This window comes from Mustelus asterias, chromosome 11, assembly GCF_964213995.1.
Source record: "Mustelus asterias chromosome 11, sMusAst1.hap1.1, whole genome shotgun sequence".
Taxonomy (NCBI): Eukaryota; Metazoa; Chordata; class Chondrichthyes; order Carcharhiniformes; family Triakidae; genus Mustelus; species Mustelus asterias.
The window spans coordinates 33364271-33387733 of NC_135811.1; the positions used below are offsets into that span (position 1 = coordinate 33364271).

General features: G+C 46.0%; 1 protein-coding gene across 8 annotated transcripts in view; it reads right to left on the reverse strand.

Moving 5' to 3' along the window:
- Positions 1-23463, reverse strand: part of LOC144500462 (C-terminal-binding protein 2) — a 330141-nt gene that overhangs the window by 31652 nt on the left and 275026 nt on the right. For all 8 annotated transcript variants that reach the window (XM_078223412.1, XM_078223416.1, XM_078223413.1 and 5 more), the window contains one exon: positions 14907-15113. In XM_078223412.1, coding sequence (XP_078079538.1) covers positions 14907-15113 — 207 coding nt within the window. The remainder of the gene's footprint in view (positions 1-14906; positions 15114-23463) is intronic.

The following is a 23463-nucleotide window of genomic DNA, read 5'->3' on the forward strand; positions in this document are numbered from 1 at the left end:
TTCATCATTTTATAAACCTCTATTAAGTCTCCCCTCAGCCTCCTCCGCTCCAGAGAGAACAACCCTAGCTCCCTCAACCTTTCCTCATAAGACCTACCCTCCAAACCAGGCAGCATCCTGGTAAATCTCCTCTGCACTCTTTCCAGCGCTTCCACATCCTTCTTATAGTGAGGTGACCAGAACTGCACACAATATTCCAAATGTGGTCTCACCAAGGTCCTGTACAGTTGCAGCATAACCCCACGGCTCTTAAACTCCAACCCCCTGTTAATAAAAGCTAACACACTATAGGCCTTCTTCACAGCTCTATCCACTTGAGTGGCAACCTTTAGAGATCTGTGGATATGAACCCCAAGATCTCTCTGTTCCTCCACAGTCTTCAGAACCCTACCTTTGACCCTGTAATCCACATTTAAATTAGTCCTACCAAAATGAATCACCTCACATTTATCAGGGTTAAACTCCATTTGCCATTTTTCAGCCCAGCTTTGCATCCTATCTATGTCTTTTTGCAGCCGACAACAGCCCTCCACCTCATCCACTACTCCACCAATCTTGGTGTCATCAGCAAATTTACTGATCCACCCTTCAGTCCCCTCCTCTAAGTCATTAATAAAAATCACAAAGAGCAGAGGACCAAGCACTGATCCCTGTGGCACTCCACTAGCAACCTGCCTCCAATCCGAAAATTTTGGGTCCACCACCACCCTCTGTCTTCGATCAGACAGCCAGTTACCTATCCAATCAGCCAATTTTCCCTCTATCCCACACCTCCTCACTTTCATCATAAGCCGACCATGGGGGACCTTATCAAACGCCTTACTAAAATCCATGTATATGACATCAACTGCCCTACCTTCACCAACACACTTAGTTACCTCCTCAAAAAATTCAATCAAATTTGTGAGACACGACTTGCCCTTCACGAATCCGTGCTGACTATCCCGGATTAATCCGCATCTTTCTAAATGGTCGTAAATCCCATCCCTAAGGACCTTTTCCATCAATTTACCAACCACCGAAGTAAGACTAACCGGTCTATAATTACCAGGGTCATTTCTATTCCCTTTCTTAAACAGAGGAACAACATTCGCCATTCTCCAGTTCTCTGGCACCATCCCCGTGGACAGTGAGGACCCAAAGATCAAAGCCAAAGGCTCTGCAATCTCATCCCTTGCCTCCCAAAGAATCCTAGGATATATTTCATCAGGCCCAGGGGACTTATCGACCTTCAGTTTATTCAAAATTGCCAGGACATCCTCCCTCCGAACATCTATTTCCTCCAGCCTATTAGCCTGTAACACCTTCTCTTCCTCAAAAACATGGCCCCTCTCCTTGGTGAATACTGAAGAAAAGTATTCATTCATCACCTCGCCTATCTCTACTGACTCCATACACAAGTTCCCACTACTGTCCTTGACCGGCCCTAACCTCACCCTGGTCATTCTTTTATTCCTCACATAAGAGTAAAAAGCCTTGGGGTTTTCCTTGATCCCACCCGCCAAGGACTTCTCATGTCCCCTCCTAGCTCTCCTAAGCCCCTTTTTCAGCTCATTCCTTGCTAACTTGTAACCCTCAATCGAGCCATCTGAACCTTGTTTCCTCATCCCTACATAAGCTTCCCTCTTCCTTTTCACAAGACATTCCACCTCTTTCGTGAACCATGGTTCCCTCACTCGGCCAATTGTCAATTGATAGGACATGACTGACTAACGGGGTCCTTCAAGGATCTGTGTTGGAACCTCAATTATTAACTGTGTTTCTTAATGACTAAAGATAATGGGATAGAGAACCTCGCATTCAAGTCTGTTGATGACACAAAGAGAGGTGTAACCAGTGTGCATGGAAGTGGAACATTTCTATAGGAGATTGATCTTTCAGGAATCACTAGAGGCAGGGAAGGTGCCAGAGGACTGGAAAGTAGCTAATGTAACACCGCAGTTTAAGAAGGGATGGAGGCAGCAGACGGGAAAACTATAGGCCGGTTAGCCTGACTTCGGTCATTGGCAAGATTTTAGAGTCCATTATTAAAGATGAGATCGCAGAGTACTTGGAAATGCATGCTAAAGTAGGACAGAGTCAGCACGGCTTTGTCAAGTGGAGGTCATGTCTGACAAATCTGTTAGAGTTCTTTGAGGAGTTAACAAGAAAGTTAGATAAAGGAGAACCAGTGGATGTGATTTATTTAGATTTCCAGAAGACCTTTGACAAGGTGCTGCATAGGAGACTGTTAAATAAGTTAAGTGCCATGGTGTTAAGGGTAAGATCTTGGCATGGATAGAGAATTGGCTGCCTGGCAGAAGGCAGAGAGTGGGAATAAAGGGGTCTTTTTCAGGATGGCAGCCGGTGACTAGTGCTGTGCCTCAGGAGTCAGTGCTGGGACCACAACTTTTCACAATATACATTAACGATTTGGAGGAAGGAACTGAAGGCACTGTTGCTAAGTTTGCAGATGATACAAAAATATGTAGAGGGACAGGTAGTATTGAGGAAGTGGGGGGGCTGCAGAAGGACTTGTACAGGTTAGGAGAGTGGACAAAGAAGTGGCAGATGGAATACAATGTGGAAAAGTGTGAGGTTATGCACTTTGGAAGGAGGAATGGAGGCATAGACTATTCTCTAAATGGGAAAATGCTTAGGAAATCAGAAACACAAAGGGACTTGGGAGTCATTGTTCAAGATTCTCTTAAGGTTCAAGTGCAGGTTCAGTCGGCAGTTAGGAAGGCAAATGCAATGTTAGCATTCATGTCGAGAGGGCTAGAATATAAGAGCAGGGATGTACTTCTGAGGCTGTATAAGGCTCTGGTCAGACGCCATTTGAAGTATTGTGAGCAGTTTTGGGCCCCATATCTAAGGAAGGATGTGCTGACCTTGGAAAGGGTTCAGAGGAGGTTCACAAGAATGATCCCTGGAATGAAGAGCTTGTCATATAAGGAACGGTTGAGGACTCTGGGTCTGTACTCGTTGGAGTTTAGAAGGATGAGGGAGGATCTTATTAAAACTTACAGGATACTACGAGGCCTGGATTGAGTGGACGTGGAGAGGATGTTTCCACTAGTAGGAAAAACTAGAACCAGAGGGCACAACCTCAGGCTAAAGGGACGATCCTTTAAATCAAAGATGAGGAGGAATTTCTTCAGCCAGAGAGTGGTGAATCTGTGGAACTCTTTGCCGCAGAAGGCTGTGGAGACCAGGTCACTGAATGTCTTTAAGACAGAGATAGTTAGGTTCTTGATTAATAAGGGGATCATGGGTTATGGGGAAAAGGCAGGAGAACGGGAATGAGAAAAATATCAGCCATGATTGAATGGCGGAGCAGACTCGGTGAGCCGAGTGACCTAATTCTGCTCCTATGTCTTATGATCAATTAAGAGAATGGACAGAACTGAGGCAAATGGGTTTCATTGGAGGCAAATATGACATTATTCACTTTGGTTCTAAAAAGGATAGAACAGAGGCAGTTTTGGAATGGTGAAAAGCTGGGAACAATGGAGGGCCAAAGAGACTTAGGGGTCTACGTACATAGGTCAATAAAATGTCATGGACAGGTCTGGAAAATAATTAAAAGGCTATTGGCCATTTTGCCTGGAGAAGTAAGAGTCATGCTTCAGCTACACTCAGCCATGATTTGACCATACCTGGATTACTGCAAGCAAGTTTGGGCGCTACTCCTTAAAGAGGATATACTGGTGTCGGAGAGAATGATACGTAGATTTCCCAGAATATCAAGTCTCCAAGGATTAAATGATGAGGAAAGATTACACATACTGGAGTTGTATTCCCTGGAATTTAGAAGGTCGAGGGGTGATTTAATCAAAGTTTTCAAGATGTTAAGGGGGATAGATAGGTCAAATTGAGAGAAACTATTTCAGCTGGATGGGGGTCTGGGTCCAGTTGGCATAGTCTAAACATGAAAACCAGATTGTCTGAATGCAGAGGGTGGTAGGCTTAGAGCTCTATTCCACAAACAAGCAATTGTTGCTCGCTCAGCTGTTGATTTTGAAACTGAGAACGATAGATTTTTGTTAATCAAAGGTATCGAGGGATATGGGGCAAAGGCAGGGAGATGGAGTTACGTGCAAATATGCAATGATTTCACTGTATGACTGGGCAGCTCTGAGAGGTTAAAGTGCTTACTCCTGTTCCCATGTTCCTTAAAGCAAAGGCTGACGCCAATTGAAACATCCCTACCACCGAACTGGCTGAGATCAGATAACTCAGAACAGATGGGAGGTTGATCTTAGGATCTTTGTGGTCTGAGCAGCTTAGCTTTCCCTGGATAAAGTCAGCAAATGATTCACGTCATTGTGGTTAACATTATGAACATATTTTCATCCACGATTAAATGTGCAATACTTGATTTGATTTATTGTCACATGTATTATTATACAGTGAGAAGTATTATTTCTTGCACGCTATACAGACGAAGCATACCGTTCATAGAGAAGGGAAGGAGAGGGTGCGGAATGTACTGTTACAGTCATTGCTAGGGTATAGAAAAAGATCAACTTAATGCGTGGTAGGTCCATTCAAAAGTCTGATGGCAGCAGGGAAAAAGCTGTTCTTGAGTCGGTTGGTATGAGTCCTCAGACTTTTGTATCTTTTTCCTGAAGGAAGAAGGTGGAAGAGAGAATGTCCGGGGTGCGTGGGGTCCTTGATTATGCTGGCTGCTTTTCGGAGGCAGCGGGAAGTGTAGACAGAGTCAATGGATGGGAGGTTGGGAGTACTCAACATATGCTTATTTTGCAACCTTTCAGAATGGTTAACCTCACTTCGTATTGGAATACTGGTGGGATTATCCAGATAATTAAGTATCAAAATGATTAGTCAGCAAAATTCTAATCTGTATTTCCTGCAAGACTTCTTCCACAGAACTCCTGAACATCATTTTGTGTTTGGGGATGACCTAAGTGATACATTTCTAGCAATAGATGGCAGAGAAACTACAAAACAGAACTGCTACACTGGTTTTTACTCACCTTTTCATTCAATCTAAGAGAGCATTGAACCTGGATTCCAATGACTTGGTCAGGCACTTTATAACCAATGTTCTCTATTAGCTGCGTGGGTGCACAGTGGTGTAGCAATTCAGAACATGCCGCACAGTGCAGCAAACATGGGCACTGCAGCACAACCAATCTTCCCTTTAAGATACTACTCATGCGCCAATCTTAAAAGCGACTGTCCAGTACAATAAACAGGCTGCGCACGAGTTAGAAAATTTAGAGAGAACAATAATCCATATTTATATCGCATCTTTAGCATGGTAAGTCATCCAAAGGCACCTCCCAGGAAGGAAATCAGACAAAAGAATCCCAAGCACAGTGCAACACAAATTCACAGTCAACATTGGAGCTGAGTATTCAGAATGTGTGATGGGTGTTGTGCCTGTTTGTCAGTTCCCAGCTTTCTGGATATTTTCTTGCTGAGAAAATACTGATGGAAAGCAACTTCAGCAATGTCTTACTAGCCAATGCGCTTAGTGGCACTAAGGTCCTTCTATGGATGAGGTTGCAGTCCTATGCAATCTCCCTTCCAGTTATTATAATTGAAAGGAGGACGCTGGAACAGTCAAAGGGAAATATTTTTTTCTCCCAATGAAACACCATTGACTGTACTGTTAAAATAAAGATCTACCATAATATATTTAAAAGGGATTAGGAATGATTTGAATGACAGCTCCCTCATGTTTTCCTCTAATTGCAGATAAGCTGAAAGCTCACTCACCCTTGTGATAAATTTAGATAATTCCACTAAAGAGAACTATTGAAGCAGAGTTACTTTGCTTCGTTTCCTGTTTTGAGATGAGGAAGCCAATATCTGGGCAATCTTCTGCCTCTGCATTTTGTTACATTGTCCTCGCCCATATTTATATAAATAAAGTTTGTTATCAGAAGCAGCTACAACAAACCATGTGTTCCTTAGGAAGTCAAGGAAGTGAACTTCCTCTACACCTTTGACAGGAAGGCAGACAAAAATCACTTGACCAGGTTCTCAAAAACACCTGAGTGATCAACACAACATTTTCTGCCTTGCTGAATCTGGGTAAAGAATGACTGTAAGAAGTTTAACAACACCAGGTTAAAGTCCAACAGGTTTATTTGGTAGCAAAAGCCACACAAGCTTTCGAGGCTCTGAGCCCCTTCTTCAGGTGAGTGGGAATTCTGTTCACAAACAGAACTTATAAAGACACAGACTCAATTTACATGAATAATGGTTGGAATGCGAATACTTACAACTAATCCAGTCTTTAAGAAACAAAACAATGGGAGTGGAGAGAGCATCAAGACAGGCTAAAAAGATGTGTATTGTCTCCAGACAAGACAGCCAGTGAAACTCTGCAGGTCCACGCAACTGTGGGAGTTACAAATAGTGTGACATAAACCCAATATCCCGGTTGAGGCCGTCCTTGTGTGTGCGGAACTTGGCTATCAGTTTCTGCTCAGCGACTCTGCGCTGTCGTGTGTCGCGAAGGCCGCCTTGGAGAACGCTTACCCGAATATCAGAGGCCGAATGCCCGTGACCGCTGAAGTGCTCCCCAACAGGAAGAGAACAGTCTTGCCTGGTGATTGTCGAGCGGTGTTCATTCATCCGTTGTCGCAGCGTCTGCATAGTTTCCCCAATGTACCATGCCTCGGGACATCCTTTCTTGCAGCGTATCAGGTAGACAACGTTGGCCGAGTTGCAAGAGTATGTACCGTGTACCTGGTGGATGGTGTTCTCACGTGAGATGATGGCATCTGTGTCGATGATCCGGCACGTCTTGCAGAGGTTGCTGTGGCAGGGTTGTGTGGTGTCTTGGTCACTGTTCTCCTGAAGGCTGGGTAGTTTGCTGCGGACAATGGTCTGTTTGAGGTTGTGCGGTTGTTTGAAGGCAAGAAGTGGGGGTGTGGGGATGGCCTTGGCGAGATGTTCGTCTTCATCAATGACATGTTGAAGGCTCCGGAGGAGATGCCGTAGCTTCTCCGCTCCGGGGAAGTACTGGACAACGAAGGGTACTCTGTCCACTGTGTCCCGTGTTTGTCTTCTGAGGAGGTCGGTGCGGTTTTTCGCTGTGGCGCGTTGGAACTGTTGATCAATGAGTCCAGCGCCATATCCTGTTCTTATGAGGGCATCTTTCAGCGTCTGGAGGTGTCTGTTGCGATCCTCCTCATCCGAGCAGATCCTGTGTATACGGAGGGCTTGTCCGTAGGGGATGGCTTTTTTAACGTGTTTAGGGTGGAAGCTGGAGAAGTGGAGCATCGTGAGGTTATCCGTGGGCTTGCGGTACAGTGAGGTGCTGAGGTGACCGTCCTTAATGGAGATGCGCGTGTCCAAGAATGCAACCGATTCCGGAGAGTAGTCTATGGTGAGCCTGATGGTGGGATGGAACTTGTTGATGTCATCATAGAGTTGTTTCAGTGATTGTTCACCATGAGTCCAAAGGAAGAAAATGTCATCGATGTATCTAGTGTATAGCATCGGTTGAAGGTCCCGTGCGGTGAAGAAGTCTTGTTCGAACCTGTGCATGAAGATGTTGGCATATTGAGGTGCAAATTTGGTCCCCATGGCTGTTCCGTGTGTCTGGATGAAGAACTGGTTGTTGAAGGTGAAGATATTGTGGTCCAGGATGAAGCGGATGAGATGTAAAATTGCATCTGGAAACTGGCAGTTGTTGGCGCTGAGCACTGAGGCCGTTGCAGCAATGCCATCGTCATGGGGGATGCTGGTGTAGAGTGCTGAGACATCCATTGTGACGAGGAGCGCTCCTGGTTCAACTGCTCCATGTGTGCCGAGTTTCTGTAGGAAGTCCGTCGTGTCGCGACAAAAGCTGGGGGTTCTTTGTACAATCGGTTTCAGGATGCCCTCGACATAGCCGGAGAGGTTCTCGCACAGGGTCCCATTGCCCGATACGATGGGACGGCCGGGTGTGTTTGCCTTGTGTATCTTCGGGAGGCAGTAGAGATCTCCAACGCGGGGAGTACGTGGGATGAGAGCACGGAGGGTGTTCTGAAGGTCCGGATCAAAGGTCTTGATCAGAGTGTTGAGTTGACGGGTGTGTTCTTTGGTCGGATCTGCAGGTAACTGTCTGTAGTGTTCCTCGTTGTTGAGTTGTCGGTACGTTCGAACAAGACTTCTTCACCGCACGGGACCTTCAACCGATGCTATACACTAGATACATCGATGACATTTTCTTCCTTTGGACTCATGGTGAACAATCACTGAAACAACTCTATGATGACATCAACAAGTTCCATCCCACCATCAGGCTCACCATAGACTACTCTCCGGAATCGGTTGCATTCTTGGACACGCGCATCTCCATTAAGGACGGTCACCTCAGCACCTCACTGTACCGCAAGCCCACGGATAACCTCACGATGCTCCACTTCTCCAGCTTCCACCCTAAACACGTTAAAAAAGCCATCCCCTACGGACAAGCCCTCCGTATACACAGGATCTGCTCGGATGAGGAGGATCGCAACAGACACCTCCAGACGCTGAAAGATGCCCTCATAAGAACAGGATATGGCGCTGGACTCATTGATCAACAGTTCCAACGCGCCACAGCGAAAAACCGCACCGACCTCCTCAGAAGACAAACACGGGACACAGTGGACAGAGTACCCTTCGTTGTCCAGTACTTCCCCGGAGCGGAGAAGCTACGGCATCTCCTCCGGAGCCTTCAACATGTCATTGATGAAGACGAACATCTCGCCAAGGCCATCCCCACACCCCCACTTCTTGCCTTCAAACAACCGCACAACCTCAAACAGACCATTGTCCGCAGCAAACTACCCAGCCTTCAGGAGAACAGTGACCAAGACACCACACAACCCTGCCACAGCAACCTCTGCAAGACGTGCCGGATCATCGACACAGATGCCATCATCTCACGTGAGAACACCATCCACCAGGTACACGGTACATACTCTTGCAACTCGGCCAACGTTGTCTACCTGATACGCTGCAAGAAAGGATGTCCCGAGGCATGGTACATTGGGGAAACTATGCAGACGCTGCGACAACGGATGAGTGAACACCGCTCGACAATCACCAGGCAAGACTGTTCTCTTCCTGTTGGGGAGCACTTCAGCGGTCACGGGCATTCGGCCTCTGATATTCGGGTAAGCGTTCTCCAAGGCGGCCTTCGCGACACACGACAGCGCAGAGTCGCTGAGCAGAAACTGATAGCCAAGTTCCGCACACACAAGGACGGCCTCAACCGGGATATTGGGTTTATGTCACACTATTTGTAACTCCCACAGTTGCGTGGACCTGCAGAGTTTCACTGGCTGTCTTGTCTGGAGACAATACACATCTTTTTAGCCTGTCTTGATGCTCTCTCCACTCCCATTGTTTTGTTTCTTAAAGACTGGATTAGTTGTAAGTATTCGCATTCCAACCATTATTCATGTAAATTGAGTCTGTGTCTTTATAAGTTCTGTTTGTGAACAGAATTCCCACTCACCTGAAGAAGGGGCTCAGAGCCTCGAAAGCTTGTGTGGCTTTTGCTACCAAATAAACCTGTTGGACTTTAACCTGGTGTTGTTAAACTTCTTACTGTGTTTACCCCAGTCCAACGCCGGCATCTCCACATCATAAAGAATGACTGGACAGCACTTGATGAAAATGCAAAGCTCATACCAATCCCTCATGTTTTAATTATGCAAAACCTTACAGAGGTCATTCATTAGCAAACCTTAACGACCAAGAAGCTGCTGCGTATTTTGAGTAAAATGCTTTTGGATGGTTGGTTTGTTTTGGGATACAATCAAACGGGCACCCAGGCAGGAAGAAAACAAGGTTTAACATGGTATACATGATATACAGTCCATATTTGATCTTAGCATTGCTGCCTCACAGCACCAGGGACCCAGGCTCGATTCCCGGCTTGGGTCACTGTTTGTGCGGAGTCTGCTCGTTCTCCCAGTGTCTGCATGGGTTTCCTCCGGGCGCTCTGGTTTCCTCCCACAGTCCGAAAGACGTGCTGGTTAGGTGCATTGGCCATGCTAAATTCTCTCTCAGTGTATCTGAACAGGCGCCGGAGTGTGGCGACTCGGGGATTTTCACAGTGACTTCATTGCAGTGTTAATGTAAGCCTACTTGTGATTAATAAATAAACTTAATCAGAGATACAGGTAAAGAGATGGAGCAATAGGCATAAATAGGTCATATTTTATACAGGAAATGACAGGAAGGCAGATATTAGTTACACACCCATTTGAATGAATGGACCAGAACTCAGGGACTATTACACTCTATGAAATCATGTGTAGCGCTGCCTGTGAGGACTATTCCTCCCTGGTAATGATTCATCGTAGATTGGGCCCGATAACTGGACTTACTGCCCCCGAGGGTGACAGGCTGATGCCAAATTACTTTAATCATTCCTCTTTCCTCTGCTCTCCCCACTCCCCCACACTGGCAACAAATCCCAAATGTGAGGCTACATTAAACTTCAATCCATTAAACAGAACAGTTTAAAGAGTAAAATAGAACCACAACATTTACTTTTGGCAATTCTATTAGATCAGAGCTATCAATGCTTTCAATCAGCAGCAACATTTTCTGCAGCAGATGTAAGATAGGGTTTTAGAAAGTGAGCATTAACTTTGATTCTTGATCATTATTTTAATGAAATTTGTTTTCAAATATATTTGTAATTAATGCTAAAGCATAACCATCAACAATTTGCACAATTCGCGACTCCTCAGATACTGAAGCACTCCGTGTCTAACTGCAGAAAGACCTGGACAATATCCAGGCTTGGGTTGGCAAGTGGCATGTAAGATTCGTGCCACACAAGTGCCAGGCAATGACCATCTCCAACAAGAGAGAATCTAACCATCCCCTCTTGACATTCAATGGCATTACCATCACTGAATCCCCCACCATCAACATCCTGCGGGTCACCATTGAGCAGAAACTGAACTGGATTAGCCATATAAATACTGCGGCTACAGGAGTAGGTCATAACCCAGGAATCCTGTGGCGAATAACTCACCTCCTGACTCCCCAAAGCCTGTCCATCATCTACAAGACACAAGTCAAGAGTGTGGTGGAATGCTCTCTATTTGCCTGGATGGGTGCAGCTCCCAACAACACTCAAGAAGCTTGACACCATCCAGGATAAAGCAGCCAGCTTGATTGGCACCCCATTCACAAACATTCACTCCCTCCACCACCAACACACAGGAGCAGCAGCGTGCACCATTTACAAGTTGCACTACAGGAACTCACCAAACATCCTCAGACAGCACCTTCCTAACCCACAACCACTACCATCTAAAAGGACAAGGACAGCTGATACATGGGGACACCACCATCTGGAAGTTCCCCTCCAAGTCACTCACCACCCTGACATGAAATATATTGCCATTCCTTCACTGTCACTAGGTCAAAATCCTAGAACTTCCTCCCTAACAGCACCGTGGATGTACCTACACCGCAGGGACTGCAGCGGTTCAACGAGGCAGCTCATACACCATCTTCTCAAGGGCAATTAGGGATGGTAATAAACGTTGATCTTGCCAGTGACGCTCACTTCCTTTGAATGAATTCAAACAAAAACCGCTACTGCAGTTCTGAACATGCTGACAACATTTAGGCTTGGACTGAGAAGTGGCAAGGAGGATTCATGCCACACAAATGCCAGAAAATTACCATCTCCAACAATGGTGGTACAGTGGTTAGCACTGCTACTTCACAGAACCAGTGACCTGGGTTCAATTCCAACCTCAGGTGACTGTCTGGGTGGAGTTTGCACATTCTCCCAGTGTATATGTGGGTTTCCACCGGGTGCTCCGGTTTCCTCCCACAGTCCAAAGATGTGCAAGTTAGGTGGAATGGCTTTGCTAAATTGCTATTTAGTGTCCCAAGATGTGTAGGTCACATGGATTAGCCATGGTAAATGTGTGGGGCTACAGGGAAAGGGCAGGAGGGAGGGCCTGGGTAAGATACTCAGTCAGAGAGACAGTGCAGACTTGATAGGCCAAATGGCCTCTTCAGATTGTATGATTCTATGACGAACAGAGAATCTAACCATCTCCCCATGACACCCTAAAAATATTACCTTCACTGAATTCCCCAGTCAACATCCCGGAGGCTACCATTGATCATAAATTGAACTGGAGCAGCCATATAAATATTGTGATTTCGCGAGCCATTCAGAGACTGGGAATGCTGCACAGAGTAACTCTTCTCCTAACTTCCCAGAGTTTGTCTATCATCTAAAAGGCACAAGTCAGAAGTGTGATGGAATACTCTCCTCTTGCTTGGATGACTTTAAGATTTAAGTTAAAGGGCAGGAGATTTAGCGGGCATTTGAGGAAAGATTTGACGGCTCCTGTAACCACAGTATTTATACGGCTCCTCCAGCTCAATTTTCATCCAGAGGACGGTGGGAATCTGGAACTCACTACCTGACAAGGTGGTAGAGGCAGGAACCTTCATAACATTTAAGAAGCATTTAGACGAGCACTTGAAACACTGCAGCATAAAAGACCAATTGGAAAATGGGATTCGAATAGATAGGTGCTTGATAGCTGGCACAGACATGATGGGCCAAAGGGCCTGTTTCTGTGCCCTAAAACTTTATGATCCTGAGTTCAGCTTCCACAACATTCAAGAAGGTCAAAAACATCCAGGGCAAAGCCGTCCGCTTGACTGGCACCCCATCCACCACCTTCAACATTCACTCCCTCCACAATGCACAGTGGCGGCAGTGTGTACCATCTACAAGATGCACTGCAGCAACTCAACAAGGCTCCTTTGACAGCACCTTCCAAACCCCCACCCCGGCCTGGAACAATATCACTGTTCTTTCTCTGTGGATGGGTCAAAATCCTATTACTCCCTACCTAACAGCACTGTTAAGTGGTGGTTCAAGAAGACAGCTCGCCATCACCATCGCTAGGGCAATTAGGGATGGGCATAAATGCATTTTTAAAAAATCTATATATTACATTAAATCCAATGATGCTGTTGTACAATTGAGTACCATCCTAGGATGCAGCATAATAGAACAATGTTGACTGCTGATAAACTCAGGTGAATTTCAACCCTGTGGTCACCTTATGGAATTTGGGTAACAACAAAAAGTTATGTTGTATTCATGTAGCACCTTTAAGGTAAAAAGCTTCAGGTAAAAATGCTCCTGTGCATTACAGGAGCATTAGAAAACAAAGTATCATACCAAGCTACACAAGGACATATTGGTTATATATTAGGCCAGGCAAAGATTTGGTGAATGAGGTATGTTTTAAGGAGTGTCTTAAAGGATGGAAATTAGAGATATAGTTTAAAGTTTATTTATTAGTGTCACAAGTAGGCTTACATTAACACTGCTTTAAAGTTACTGTGAAAATCCCCTAGTCGCCACACTCTGGTGCCTGTTCGGGTACACTGAGGGAGAATTTAGCATGGCCAATACACCTAACCAGCATGTCTTTCGGACTGTGGGAGGAAACTGGAGCACCTGGAGAAATCCCACACAGACACCGGGAGAACGTGCAGACTCTGCACAGACAGTGATCCAAGCCAGGAATCGAACCCGTGTCCCTGGTGCTGTGAGGCAGCAGTGCTAACCAGTGTGCCACCTTGCTGCCCATTGGGAAGAAATTCCAGAGCTTGGGGCCTAGGCCATCGATGGTAGCGCAATTATAATTAAGGATACACAGCAAGAGGCCAGAATTAGATGAGTGCAGATATCATGAGAGGGTTCTGGGGTTGGAGCAGATTATATAGATAGGGAGATGCTAGGCCATGGAGGGATTTGGCAACAAGTCTGATAATTTGTCTGAGATGTTGTATGCCCAGGAGCCAGTGTAGGTCAGAGGGCGCAGCAGGTGATTGGGTAACAGGACTTGATGTGAATTAAGACACAGGCAGCAGTTTCAGATTACCAATGTAGAATGTAGCCTGGTGTGCATTGGAATAGTCAAGTCTGGAGGAAACAAAGGTATGGATGAGGATTTCAACAGCAGATGAGTTGAGATGGGGGCAAAGTTGATCAATGTTACATGAGGCGAAAATGGGTGATCTTAATAATGATGTGAATATGAGATCAGAAACTCATTTTGGGATCAAATATGACGCCAAAGTTGCGACCAGACTGACAGTGAACATTTAAAGTTGCAGAATTACCTGCTAGCTTGCCCTCATACAGTTGACTACAATTGTATGTTGCAAGTGTCAAGGACACATGCCCAAAGTCAGTGGGTTCTTTGTTTAAATGCACATACTGAATTGTACACATACTGGTTAGCACCGCTGCCTCACAGCACCAGGGACTCAGGTTCTATTCCTTGCTTGGGTCACTGTCTGTGTGGACTTTGCACATTCTCCCCGTGTCTGCGTGGGTTTCCTCCCACAGTCCAAAGATGTGCGGGTTAGGTGGATTGTGTGTCAGGGGGACTAGCTGCCCCTTCGTGTCAGGGGGACTAGCTAGGGGAAATGCATGGAGTGATGGGGATAGGGCTTGGGTGGGATTGTGGTCGGTGCAGACTCAATGGGCTGGATGGCCTCCTTTTGCACTGTAGGTTTCTACGATTCTATTATTTCCAATAAAGTCTTTGGAACCTGACCACAACTCTTGTGGCTTCCAGGTCAAGCCCACCAGGATCGGAAATAGCACAGAAGTCACTTTTAACTCTTTGGAATTTTGTTGTGGCCCAAGAGAAGCAGGAGTGCACTTGGACACTCCTTGTTACGTCAAGTGAAAACATGACCACAGAATTTTAATACAACCATCTAAACTAAGGCTCGGAAAGTGGTCAAATTATATTGCCAGTTTCCTAATTATAATGAAAAGCGCCCAGGTATGATTTTTACCTGCTTACTCTGGATTATGACGAAGATTTTCAAGTTATTAATTTGTGTCAACTTCACATTGCATTTCAGCCTGTCACAGGCACGGTGCTTACCAAAGCCGATGAGTCCTAGAGTCTCCCCTCGGATTCTGGCTGCTCCTGATGCCACTTCTCGGATCTGCTCGACACTCTGTACTCGGGTTCCCTCGCGCAGAGCCTGGTAAAGCCAAGTGTTCCGCCGGTATAAGTTAAGAATGTGACAGAGGGTCGAATCAGCTGTCTCCTCCACGGCTGCTGCTGGGATGTTACACACCGCAATCCCTGCACAAGAGGGAGAAAAACACATCAGGACAGGGAAAAAAAAGGAAAGCTGAAACCAAAACCCAGTGAAAGGCATTTCCTTAATCCATTCGAGCTTTCATTAAAAGGGGTTTGGTACATATGGAGCATCAATAAAAGTAAACATCAGCAGTGTTTATTGGTCAAAAAATAGCAATGAGGAAATCCCCCAACTCTCCAGGGAAAGTAAAACAGGTAATTTATTCATTGATTCTGTTTTCATTTTTAGATACTTTATCTTTGTTTAATTTTCCTAATATATTAGAACGACATTCCCAGAAAATTCCTTCAGCTCTTCATTTTTCTTTTCTACAATTTAAGGAATGTATTTACTTCTCTCCATTCTTTGTCAGGTGTGACGTTTATTGAGCTATGGTTTCATGTGCACTATTGTTCTACATCACCCAGGTGACTGTTCTTCATACTGAACATGGACACAGCTCCCAGGCTCTAGACAGGCTGTTCAACTGAGATAATTACCAAGACAGATTGTGCACTCACTCAGTAATAATACTGCCCGTTTCTGCACTATTAGCATGGGAAATAATTTTCCCCATCATCCCCAGCACAAAAACATTGTCATGCGCCTATTGGTGTGCCGTTTGAGAGATCAACTCACGCGGGTCAGTCTGTGGATTAGATTTCGGGCTGGACTGTATGGTTTATTTTGGTATTGATGGTACCTTTACCCACTAAGCCATCAGAGAAGCAATGCAACTCTTTATCTGAGTACTGGGAAATGACATGACAATTAGCCCACCACTGGTAGCCATGCCTCCAGCCAGTTAGATCCCACTCCCTGAAATTCTCACTCTAAAGATCTTTGCTTTTCCACCACTCTCCGTAAACTCACCCCTTTCACAAAGCTTTTGCTCATTCCCCTAACCCCTACTTCTTTGGCTTGATGTCTTTATTTCCCATGCCTTAGTGAAGGCCCTGGGATGCTTTTCCATGTTTTAAGGTGCTATACGAATGCACGTTTCTGGTGTTGTCAAAAATTAACTGTGAATGACATGAACTTGGGCAAACTACCAGCTGGTATCATTCACCTGTGGAACCGTACTCAAGTAAGAAGTCAATGTCCAGAGAGAAGGGGGCGAAAGCTGGCAAGGTATGGGAAAGGAAACAGACTAAGGAAATACTTGAAAATGGGGATTAAGTCATGAAGAATAAATCACCTATTTTACTGGATATATCAGTACAGTAAGGTTTCAGAATTCACAAGCGTGGTGTCACACACAAAGTCAACTATGTACTCAACTGTACATAATTGTTCATAGAATCCCTACAGTGCAGAAGGAGGCCATTCAGCCCATTGAGCCTGCACCGACAATAATCCCACCCAAGCCCTATCCCCGTTACCCCACATATTTACCCTGCCAATCCCCAACACTAAGGGGCAATTTAGCATGGCCAATCCAGCTAACCCGCACATCTTTGGAGTGTGGGAGGAAACCAGAGCATCCGGAGGAAACCCACGCAGACACGGGGAGAACGTGCAAACTCCACACAGACAGTGACCCGAGGCCGGAATTGAACCCGGGGGGCTCTGGCGCTGTGAGGCAGGAGCGCTACCCACTGTGCCACCATGCCACCCCATTCTTGCATTTTGTAACACAGTGAGACGTTGCCAGCTTTTCCCTTAATCAAAAAGGCTTCTTCAGTCAGAGTCTGTGGCCACTGCATAAGGTCCTTTCCCCTTTAAAGATCTGAAAAAATTGGTTAGGGAGTGAGCCTGCGACACTCTAGCATACCTCCAATAAAGCTGCTCTGTGACAACCAAGGACCACCATGAGGACCAAGGAAATAGAGGGAAAATTACCTGTACATTCCCTACCATAGCCTTCCATTATTCCTCCCTGCATACACATTTTAACATTGGGGCAAACTTCCTGGGGCTGGGCTGGGCAGATTGAGAACCTACTCTTAGAACCATGACTGCCCTCGAATCAGCAACCTAGAGTGACCAGTCGTTCCCCCTTTGGCCTGCAGGAGAGCTGGGCACCACTTCAGGACACAAGCTCACCCATAATCCCATGTGCCGACACTGCATGGTGCAAGGAGTTGAAAGAGTCAACAAACGACATGCCCATGCTGTCAGGACACATAAATGTGCTGAAAACAAAATGAACAGTTGCAGATGTTTATTGTATTAGTTACCACATGTAAAATGCACCCACTGAGAGTATTGTTCAGTAAGTGGTGAGTTCTGTATCAATATTTAAAAGCCGCAACCCTGTTAATTCTATATTTGTTGTCAGGGCAGAATGTAATAATAACGGAAATGCAATACAGTCTCACATTGACTCCAGTCTCCCCGCTAGTCTGAGAAACCATTACTATCCATCACTGTCACTTGAAAGCAGAACTGGCAGGCTGATGCTTGCAGCTGTAGCTGCAGTTTGTAACTAACAGCACTAAGTGGTAAATGCTTCGACCTCCGAAGAAACGGCATTCCTAAGGGGATATTTACACTCTTCCAATCTGTCAGATTCCGTGTACATCTGTCGTATGTGTGTAAAACTGGAGTATAGCAGAGCTGCAGAGGTCAGTCCCATACAGTTAAGCAATAGAAAACACTCTCCTCTAGATTAGTTATAGACTATATTGAAGGCAAGAGGAAGGCAGTGAGGGAATACCATGGCTACGACTGTAACAGTGATTTAATGCTCTGTTTAATAGGCTTCGATGCTCATAGGTTTGTTTCCAAGACTGATTTCCTGGTCCAGTAGCCCATCTTTCTCCCAACCCACAAGACCCAAAATGTTTATCGTAGATCGCCAAAGATCATGATCAGGCCAATACTTGGCAGAGAGTGGACCCTACGTGCTAAGAAACTTGCATAAGGAGTCGGTCACAATTTGCATGTTTTACTCACCTTATAAGTCTGCGCATGGGATTGAGCTGCTGTCAAAGACATGTCTACATAGAGCAGACTGCATATGGCCCACAACAAGTAGAAATGGTCCTACGGTAAAAAGTAGTAAGTATAATTTCAAGCTAAAAGTCGTAGCATTTGCTAAGTGGACCGAATAACTGTGCTACAGCAAGGGAAATTGGTCATAATGCAGACTTGGTGCAAGAACAGTAGAATCCTACAGAGCAGGAGAGGCCATTCGGCACACCGAGTCTGCACCGACCACAATCCCACCCTATCCTCATGCATCTACTCCTAGCTAGTCCTCCTAACTCTAAGGGGCAATTTAGCATGGCCAATCCACCTAACCTATCTTTGGACTGTGGGAAGAAACTGGAGCACCCGGAGGAAACCCACGCAGATATGGGGTGAATGTGAAAACTCCACACAGACAGTGGGCCAAGCCAGGAATCGAACCCGGGTCCCTGGAGCTGTGAGGCAGCAGTGCTAACCACTGTGCCATCGTGTCGCCCTAGCTGAAGAAGGGATGAAGGTGATAACCAAGACCAAATACGCCTTCAGAACACGGAGCAGCCACTGGCCTGATCTTGAAAAGCACATATCGGAATTGGTCCACAAGAATTGTCAGAATGGATACATTGGGCCTGATTTTATCATCGGTTTGCGCCCGTTTTCGGGCGCGAAAACCTGGTAAAGTCGGGTGTGAGGCGAGTAGTGTGCTCCGTCTCCGCGCTGGTTCCCCCTTTACCAAGGCCCGAAAATGGCTGCGATCGGGACCGTGCCCAGAACGGGCGCAATGGCCATTTAAATGCATTTGCATGCATTTAAATTGACTTAATGGGCTGCACGCCCAATCTTACCGGCACTTCCCCCTTTACCACCACGTTCACCCATCCAGATTCAGCGCGAAACAGACATGCTCCAGCTGGTGAAGAGGTAAGTGCCGAGCGTCTGATGGCTCTCTGTTTGAGATCGGTGTGGGGGGGGGCGGGGTTGGGAAGGTGGGTCCGACGGCTCTCTGCTTGAGATCATTGTTGGGGGTGGGGGTAAGGGGAGGTCTGCTGCCACTCTGCCTGAGATCGTTGGGGGAGGGGGCTGCGATCAGTCTGGGTGGCGGATGGGTGGGGGGGAAAAGAGGGTCAGTAATGCTGTGGCGGGGGGGGGGGGGTGGGGCAATGTCTGTGGGGGCCAGGGGGAGGCATTATCCAGCCTGGGAGGGATGTGGCAGGGGAGCCACATTCTACCATTTTTGTTCTGCGCATGCGCAGTTGGAGGCGCTGATTGGAGCTGCAGGATTTCGGGTGTGTTAAGCCCCGCCCACAGGCTTCTACAGCTCGATTCGGAATCGCTGATATTCTTGCAGGCAGAGTGCGTATGGGGTCTAAAAGTCGGATCTGAAACACTCCCAGTTTCAAGTCCGCCCAGCACTTAGAATTAAAATGGTAAAATAAGGCCCATCATTATCAGAAATACAATGTGCGTATACACATTTAAATGGGTCAAATTAAACCCTTGAGACCAGCAAAGATTTCAGAGCAACAGCTAGTTGCTGGACTGTTTTATGGAACAAAAATGTCCAGAGCTGCAGCGGAGGCCCAAGATCACTCAGAGACAACCAAGAGACCTCAATATCAAAATTACCAGCATCCAGCGATTCATCATCAGACAGTGGCAAAAACCTGACTACTGATGATGTCACATCGGCAACATGGATGAAGCATCCATGAATTTCGATATGCCCAACAATCAAACTATGGTTCAAAAGGTTCACAAACAGTTCTATGAAAACCACCGGCCATGAGAGGACAAGGTTCACGGTGGTACTGGCCTACGTGGCCAATGGAACAAAATTAAAGCTAATGGTAATTTTCAAATGTTAATATAGTTTGAAGTTTATTTATTAGTGTCACGAGTAGGCTTACATTAACAGTACAATGAAGTTGTGAAAATCTCCTAGTCGCCACACTCCGGCACCTGTTCAGTACACTGAGGGAGAATTTAGCATGGCCAATGCACCTAACCAGCATGTCTTTGGAATGTGGGAGGAAACCGGAGCACCCGGGGGAAACCCACGCAGACACTGGAAGAACGTGCAGACTCCGCACAGACAGTGACCGGAGCCGGGAATTGAACCTGGCACTGTGAGACAGCAATGCTAACCACTGTGCCACCGCGTTGCCCAATCATGCTGAGATCAAGTTTACTTCAGGCCACCCATTTGGCCCGTCTCGTATGATTCTCATGGTTATAATGCGATTTGCGCAGGGTCGGAAAATCACCCCCTTTGATTGACTGAGAAAAAGGCAAAGGAGAACAAAGTAAAAGATAGGAAATAAAAATATAACCAAATACAAGAGAACAACCACGTTAACCCTGTAGCCATATCTCTCAATCTTTCAGTGGATATTGAGTCATTGCGACTAGATAAGTCAAAATTCACAATATGTACTCAACTAGCTGAGTGGACAGGTGGCATAATTGCAACCTTTTTTGATTTGGTTTGATTTATTATTGTTGCATGTGTTAGTATACACTGAAAAGTATTGTTTCTCGTGAGCTATACAGACAAAGCACGCTGTTCATAGAGAAGGAAAGGAGAGAGTGCAGAATGTAGTGTTACAGTCATAGCTAGGGTGGAGAGAAAGATCAACTTAACAATCAACCTTGTGCCAGTGACAGAAAATAAAGTTCTCATTCCAACAGTCCTTGAAAATGGTCATGTGCAAATATCGGGTCACTGCCCTGTAACCTGCTGGAGCTCCCCAAAGATGAAAAATGATCATTCGGTTCAGGTATTGCGGGGCTACTCGTATCCTCATTAAGGGATGTGGGGGAGATATTGAATTTTTTTTGTCGGGGTTAAAGTAAATATGCAAAAAAAAACCAACAGAGGGGCAGAATAATTGTGCTAAATGTTTATGTGAGCCTCTCTGTATGTTCACTTGATGGACAATTAAAATACAAAACATTAATGAAAGGGATGATGTTTAAATAAACGTCAATATAGCCTTCAAGTACAATCTATTAGCAAGTGGCGGGGAGGGGCCGGGGGTGGGGAAATCACATCTACAATGAAAATACTACCATTAACAATATGGGATGGTAAAAGGATCACTGCAGTTAATTGCACTAAAGTCAATATCTGACAATTGATTATTGCCACTAAGTGAACAGAAACTGGAAGCCACAATTCTTTTCTGAACCAATGAAGAGAGCACTGGGGTGCTGCATTGTATGAGGAAATACAAGCATGGATGAAGCTGATTGCTTCATAAGTCAGGAGAACAGAAGGTGAGCCGATACGGGTTGGGGCAGGGGGTTGCACAGGTTGCGGGATCGGGCTTGAAAGGAAGCAAAGTAAAAGCAACACATTTAACACAGTGGAAGTGATTTCGTTTTACCTAGAGGGTGTTTTGCTTCATTCATTCGTGGGATGTGGGCTAGCCATGATGTGGAGATGCCGGCGTTGGACTGGGATAAGCACAGTTAGAGGTCTCACAACATCCAGATTTAACCTGGTTTAACCTGGTGCTGTGAGACTTCACTGGCTAGGCCAGCATTTACTGCCCATCCCTAACTGAAGGTGGCGGTGAGCTGCCTTCTTAAACTGCTGCAGTCCATGTGGTGTAGGTAGATCCACAGTGCTGTTACGAAGGGAATTCCAGGATTTTGACCCAGTGAAGGAACGGAACAGCGATATATTTCCAAGTCAGGATGGTGAGTAGTTTGAAGGGGAACATCCAGGTGGTGGTGTTCCCATGTATCTGCTGCCTTTGTCCTTCTAGACAGTAATCGTGATGGGTTTGGAAGGTGTTGCCTAAGGAGCCTTGGTGAGTTCCCGCTGTGCATCTTGTAGATGGTATGTGCTACTGCTACTGTGCCTCGCAGTGCTGGTGGGTGCGAATATCTGCGGATGAGCTGTCAATCAAGTAGCCTGTTTTGTCCTGGATGGTGTCAAGCTTCTCGAGTGTTGCTGGAGCTGCTCTCATCCAGGAAAGTAGGGAGGATTCCATCACACTCCTGACTTGTGCATTGTAGATTGTGGACAGACTTTGGGGAGTCAAGGGGTGAACTACTCACCACATGATTCCTAGCTTCTGACCTGCACTTGTAGACAAGGCATTTATATGGCCAGTCCAGCTCAGTTTCTGGTTCATGTTAATAATTGGAGAAGAGACTATGTCAACATTTGAGAATAGGTTACATGGGTGTCTGAAGGCCAAGAGGAAAAAGGGGTAAGGTTAGATACATAGTTTAAGAGTACTGCTCACATGGAGGATAAAGGCTAACCGTTTGGACATAAGAATGTAAGAAATAGGAGCAGGAGTAGGCCATCTGGCCCTTCGAGCCTGCCCCGCCATTCAACAAGATCATGGCTGATCTGAAGCGAATCAGTTCCACTTACCCGCCTGCTCCCCATATCCCCTAATTCCCTTATCGATCAGAAAACTATCTACCCGTGATTTAAACATATTCAACGAGGAAGCCTCCACCACTTCAATGGGCAGAGAATTCCAGAGATTCACTACCCTCTGAGAGAAGAAGTTCCCCCTCAACTCTGTTCTGAACCGGCCCCCCCTTATTTTGAGGCTGTGCCCTCTAGTTCTGGTTTCCCTTCTAAGTGGAAAGAATCTCTCCACCTCTACCCTATCCAGCCCCTTCATTATCTTATATGTCTCTATAAGATCACCCCTCATCCTTCTAAACTCCAACGAGTACAGACCCAATCTGTTTAATCTCTCCTCATAAGCTACACCCCTCATCTCCGGTATCAACCTGGTGAACCTTCTCTGCACTCCCTCCAAGGCCAATATATCCTTTCGCAAATAAGGGGACCAAAACTGCACACAGTACTCCAGTTGCGGCCTCACCAGTGCCTTGTACAGTTGCAGCAAGACCTCCCTGCTTTTATATTCTATCCCTCTCGCGATAAAGGCCAACATTCCATTCGCCTTCTTGATCACCTGCTGCACCTGCAGACGGCGTTTTTGCGATTCGTGCACAAGGACCCCCAGGTCCCTCTGCACAGTCGCACGATGTAATTTTTCTCCATTTAAATAATATTCCAATTTACTATTATTTCTTCCAAAGTGGATAACCTCACATTTGCTAACGTTATATTCCATCTGCCAGATCCTCGCCCACTCGCTCAGCCTATCCAAATCTCTCTGCAGACTTTCCGCGTCCTCCACGCAATTCGCTTTCCCACTCACCTTCGTGTCATCAGCAAACTTGAATACCCTACATTCAGTCCCCTCCTCCAGATCATCTATGTAAACGGTAAACAATTGAGGCCCCAGCACCGATCCCTGCGGCACGCCACTAGTCACCAACTGCCAACCAGAAAAGCACCCATTTATCCCAACTCTCTGCTTCCTGTTAGATAGCCAACCCCCAATCCACGCCAACACCTTACCCCTAACTCCGTGTACCCCAATCTTCTGCAGCAACCTT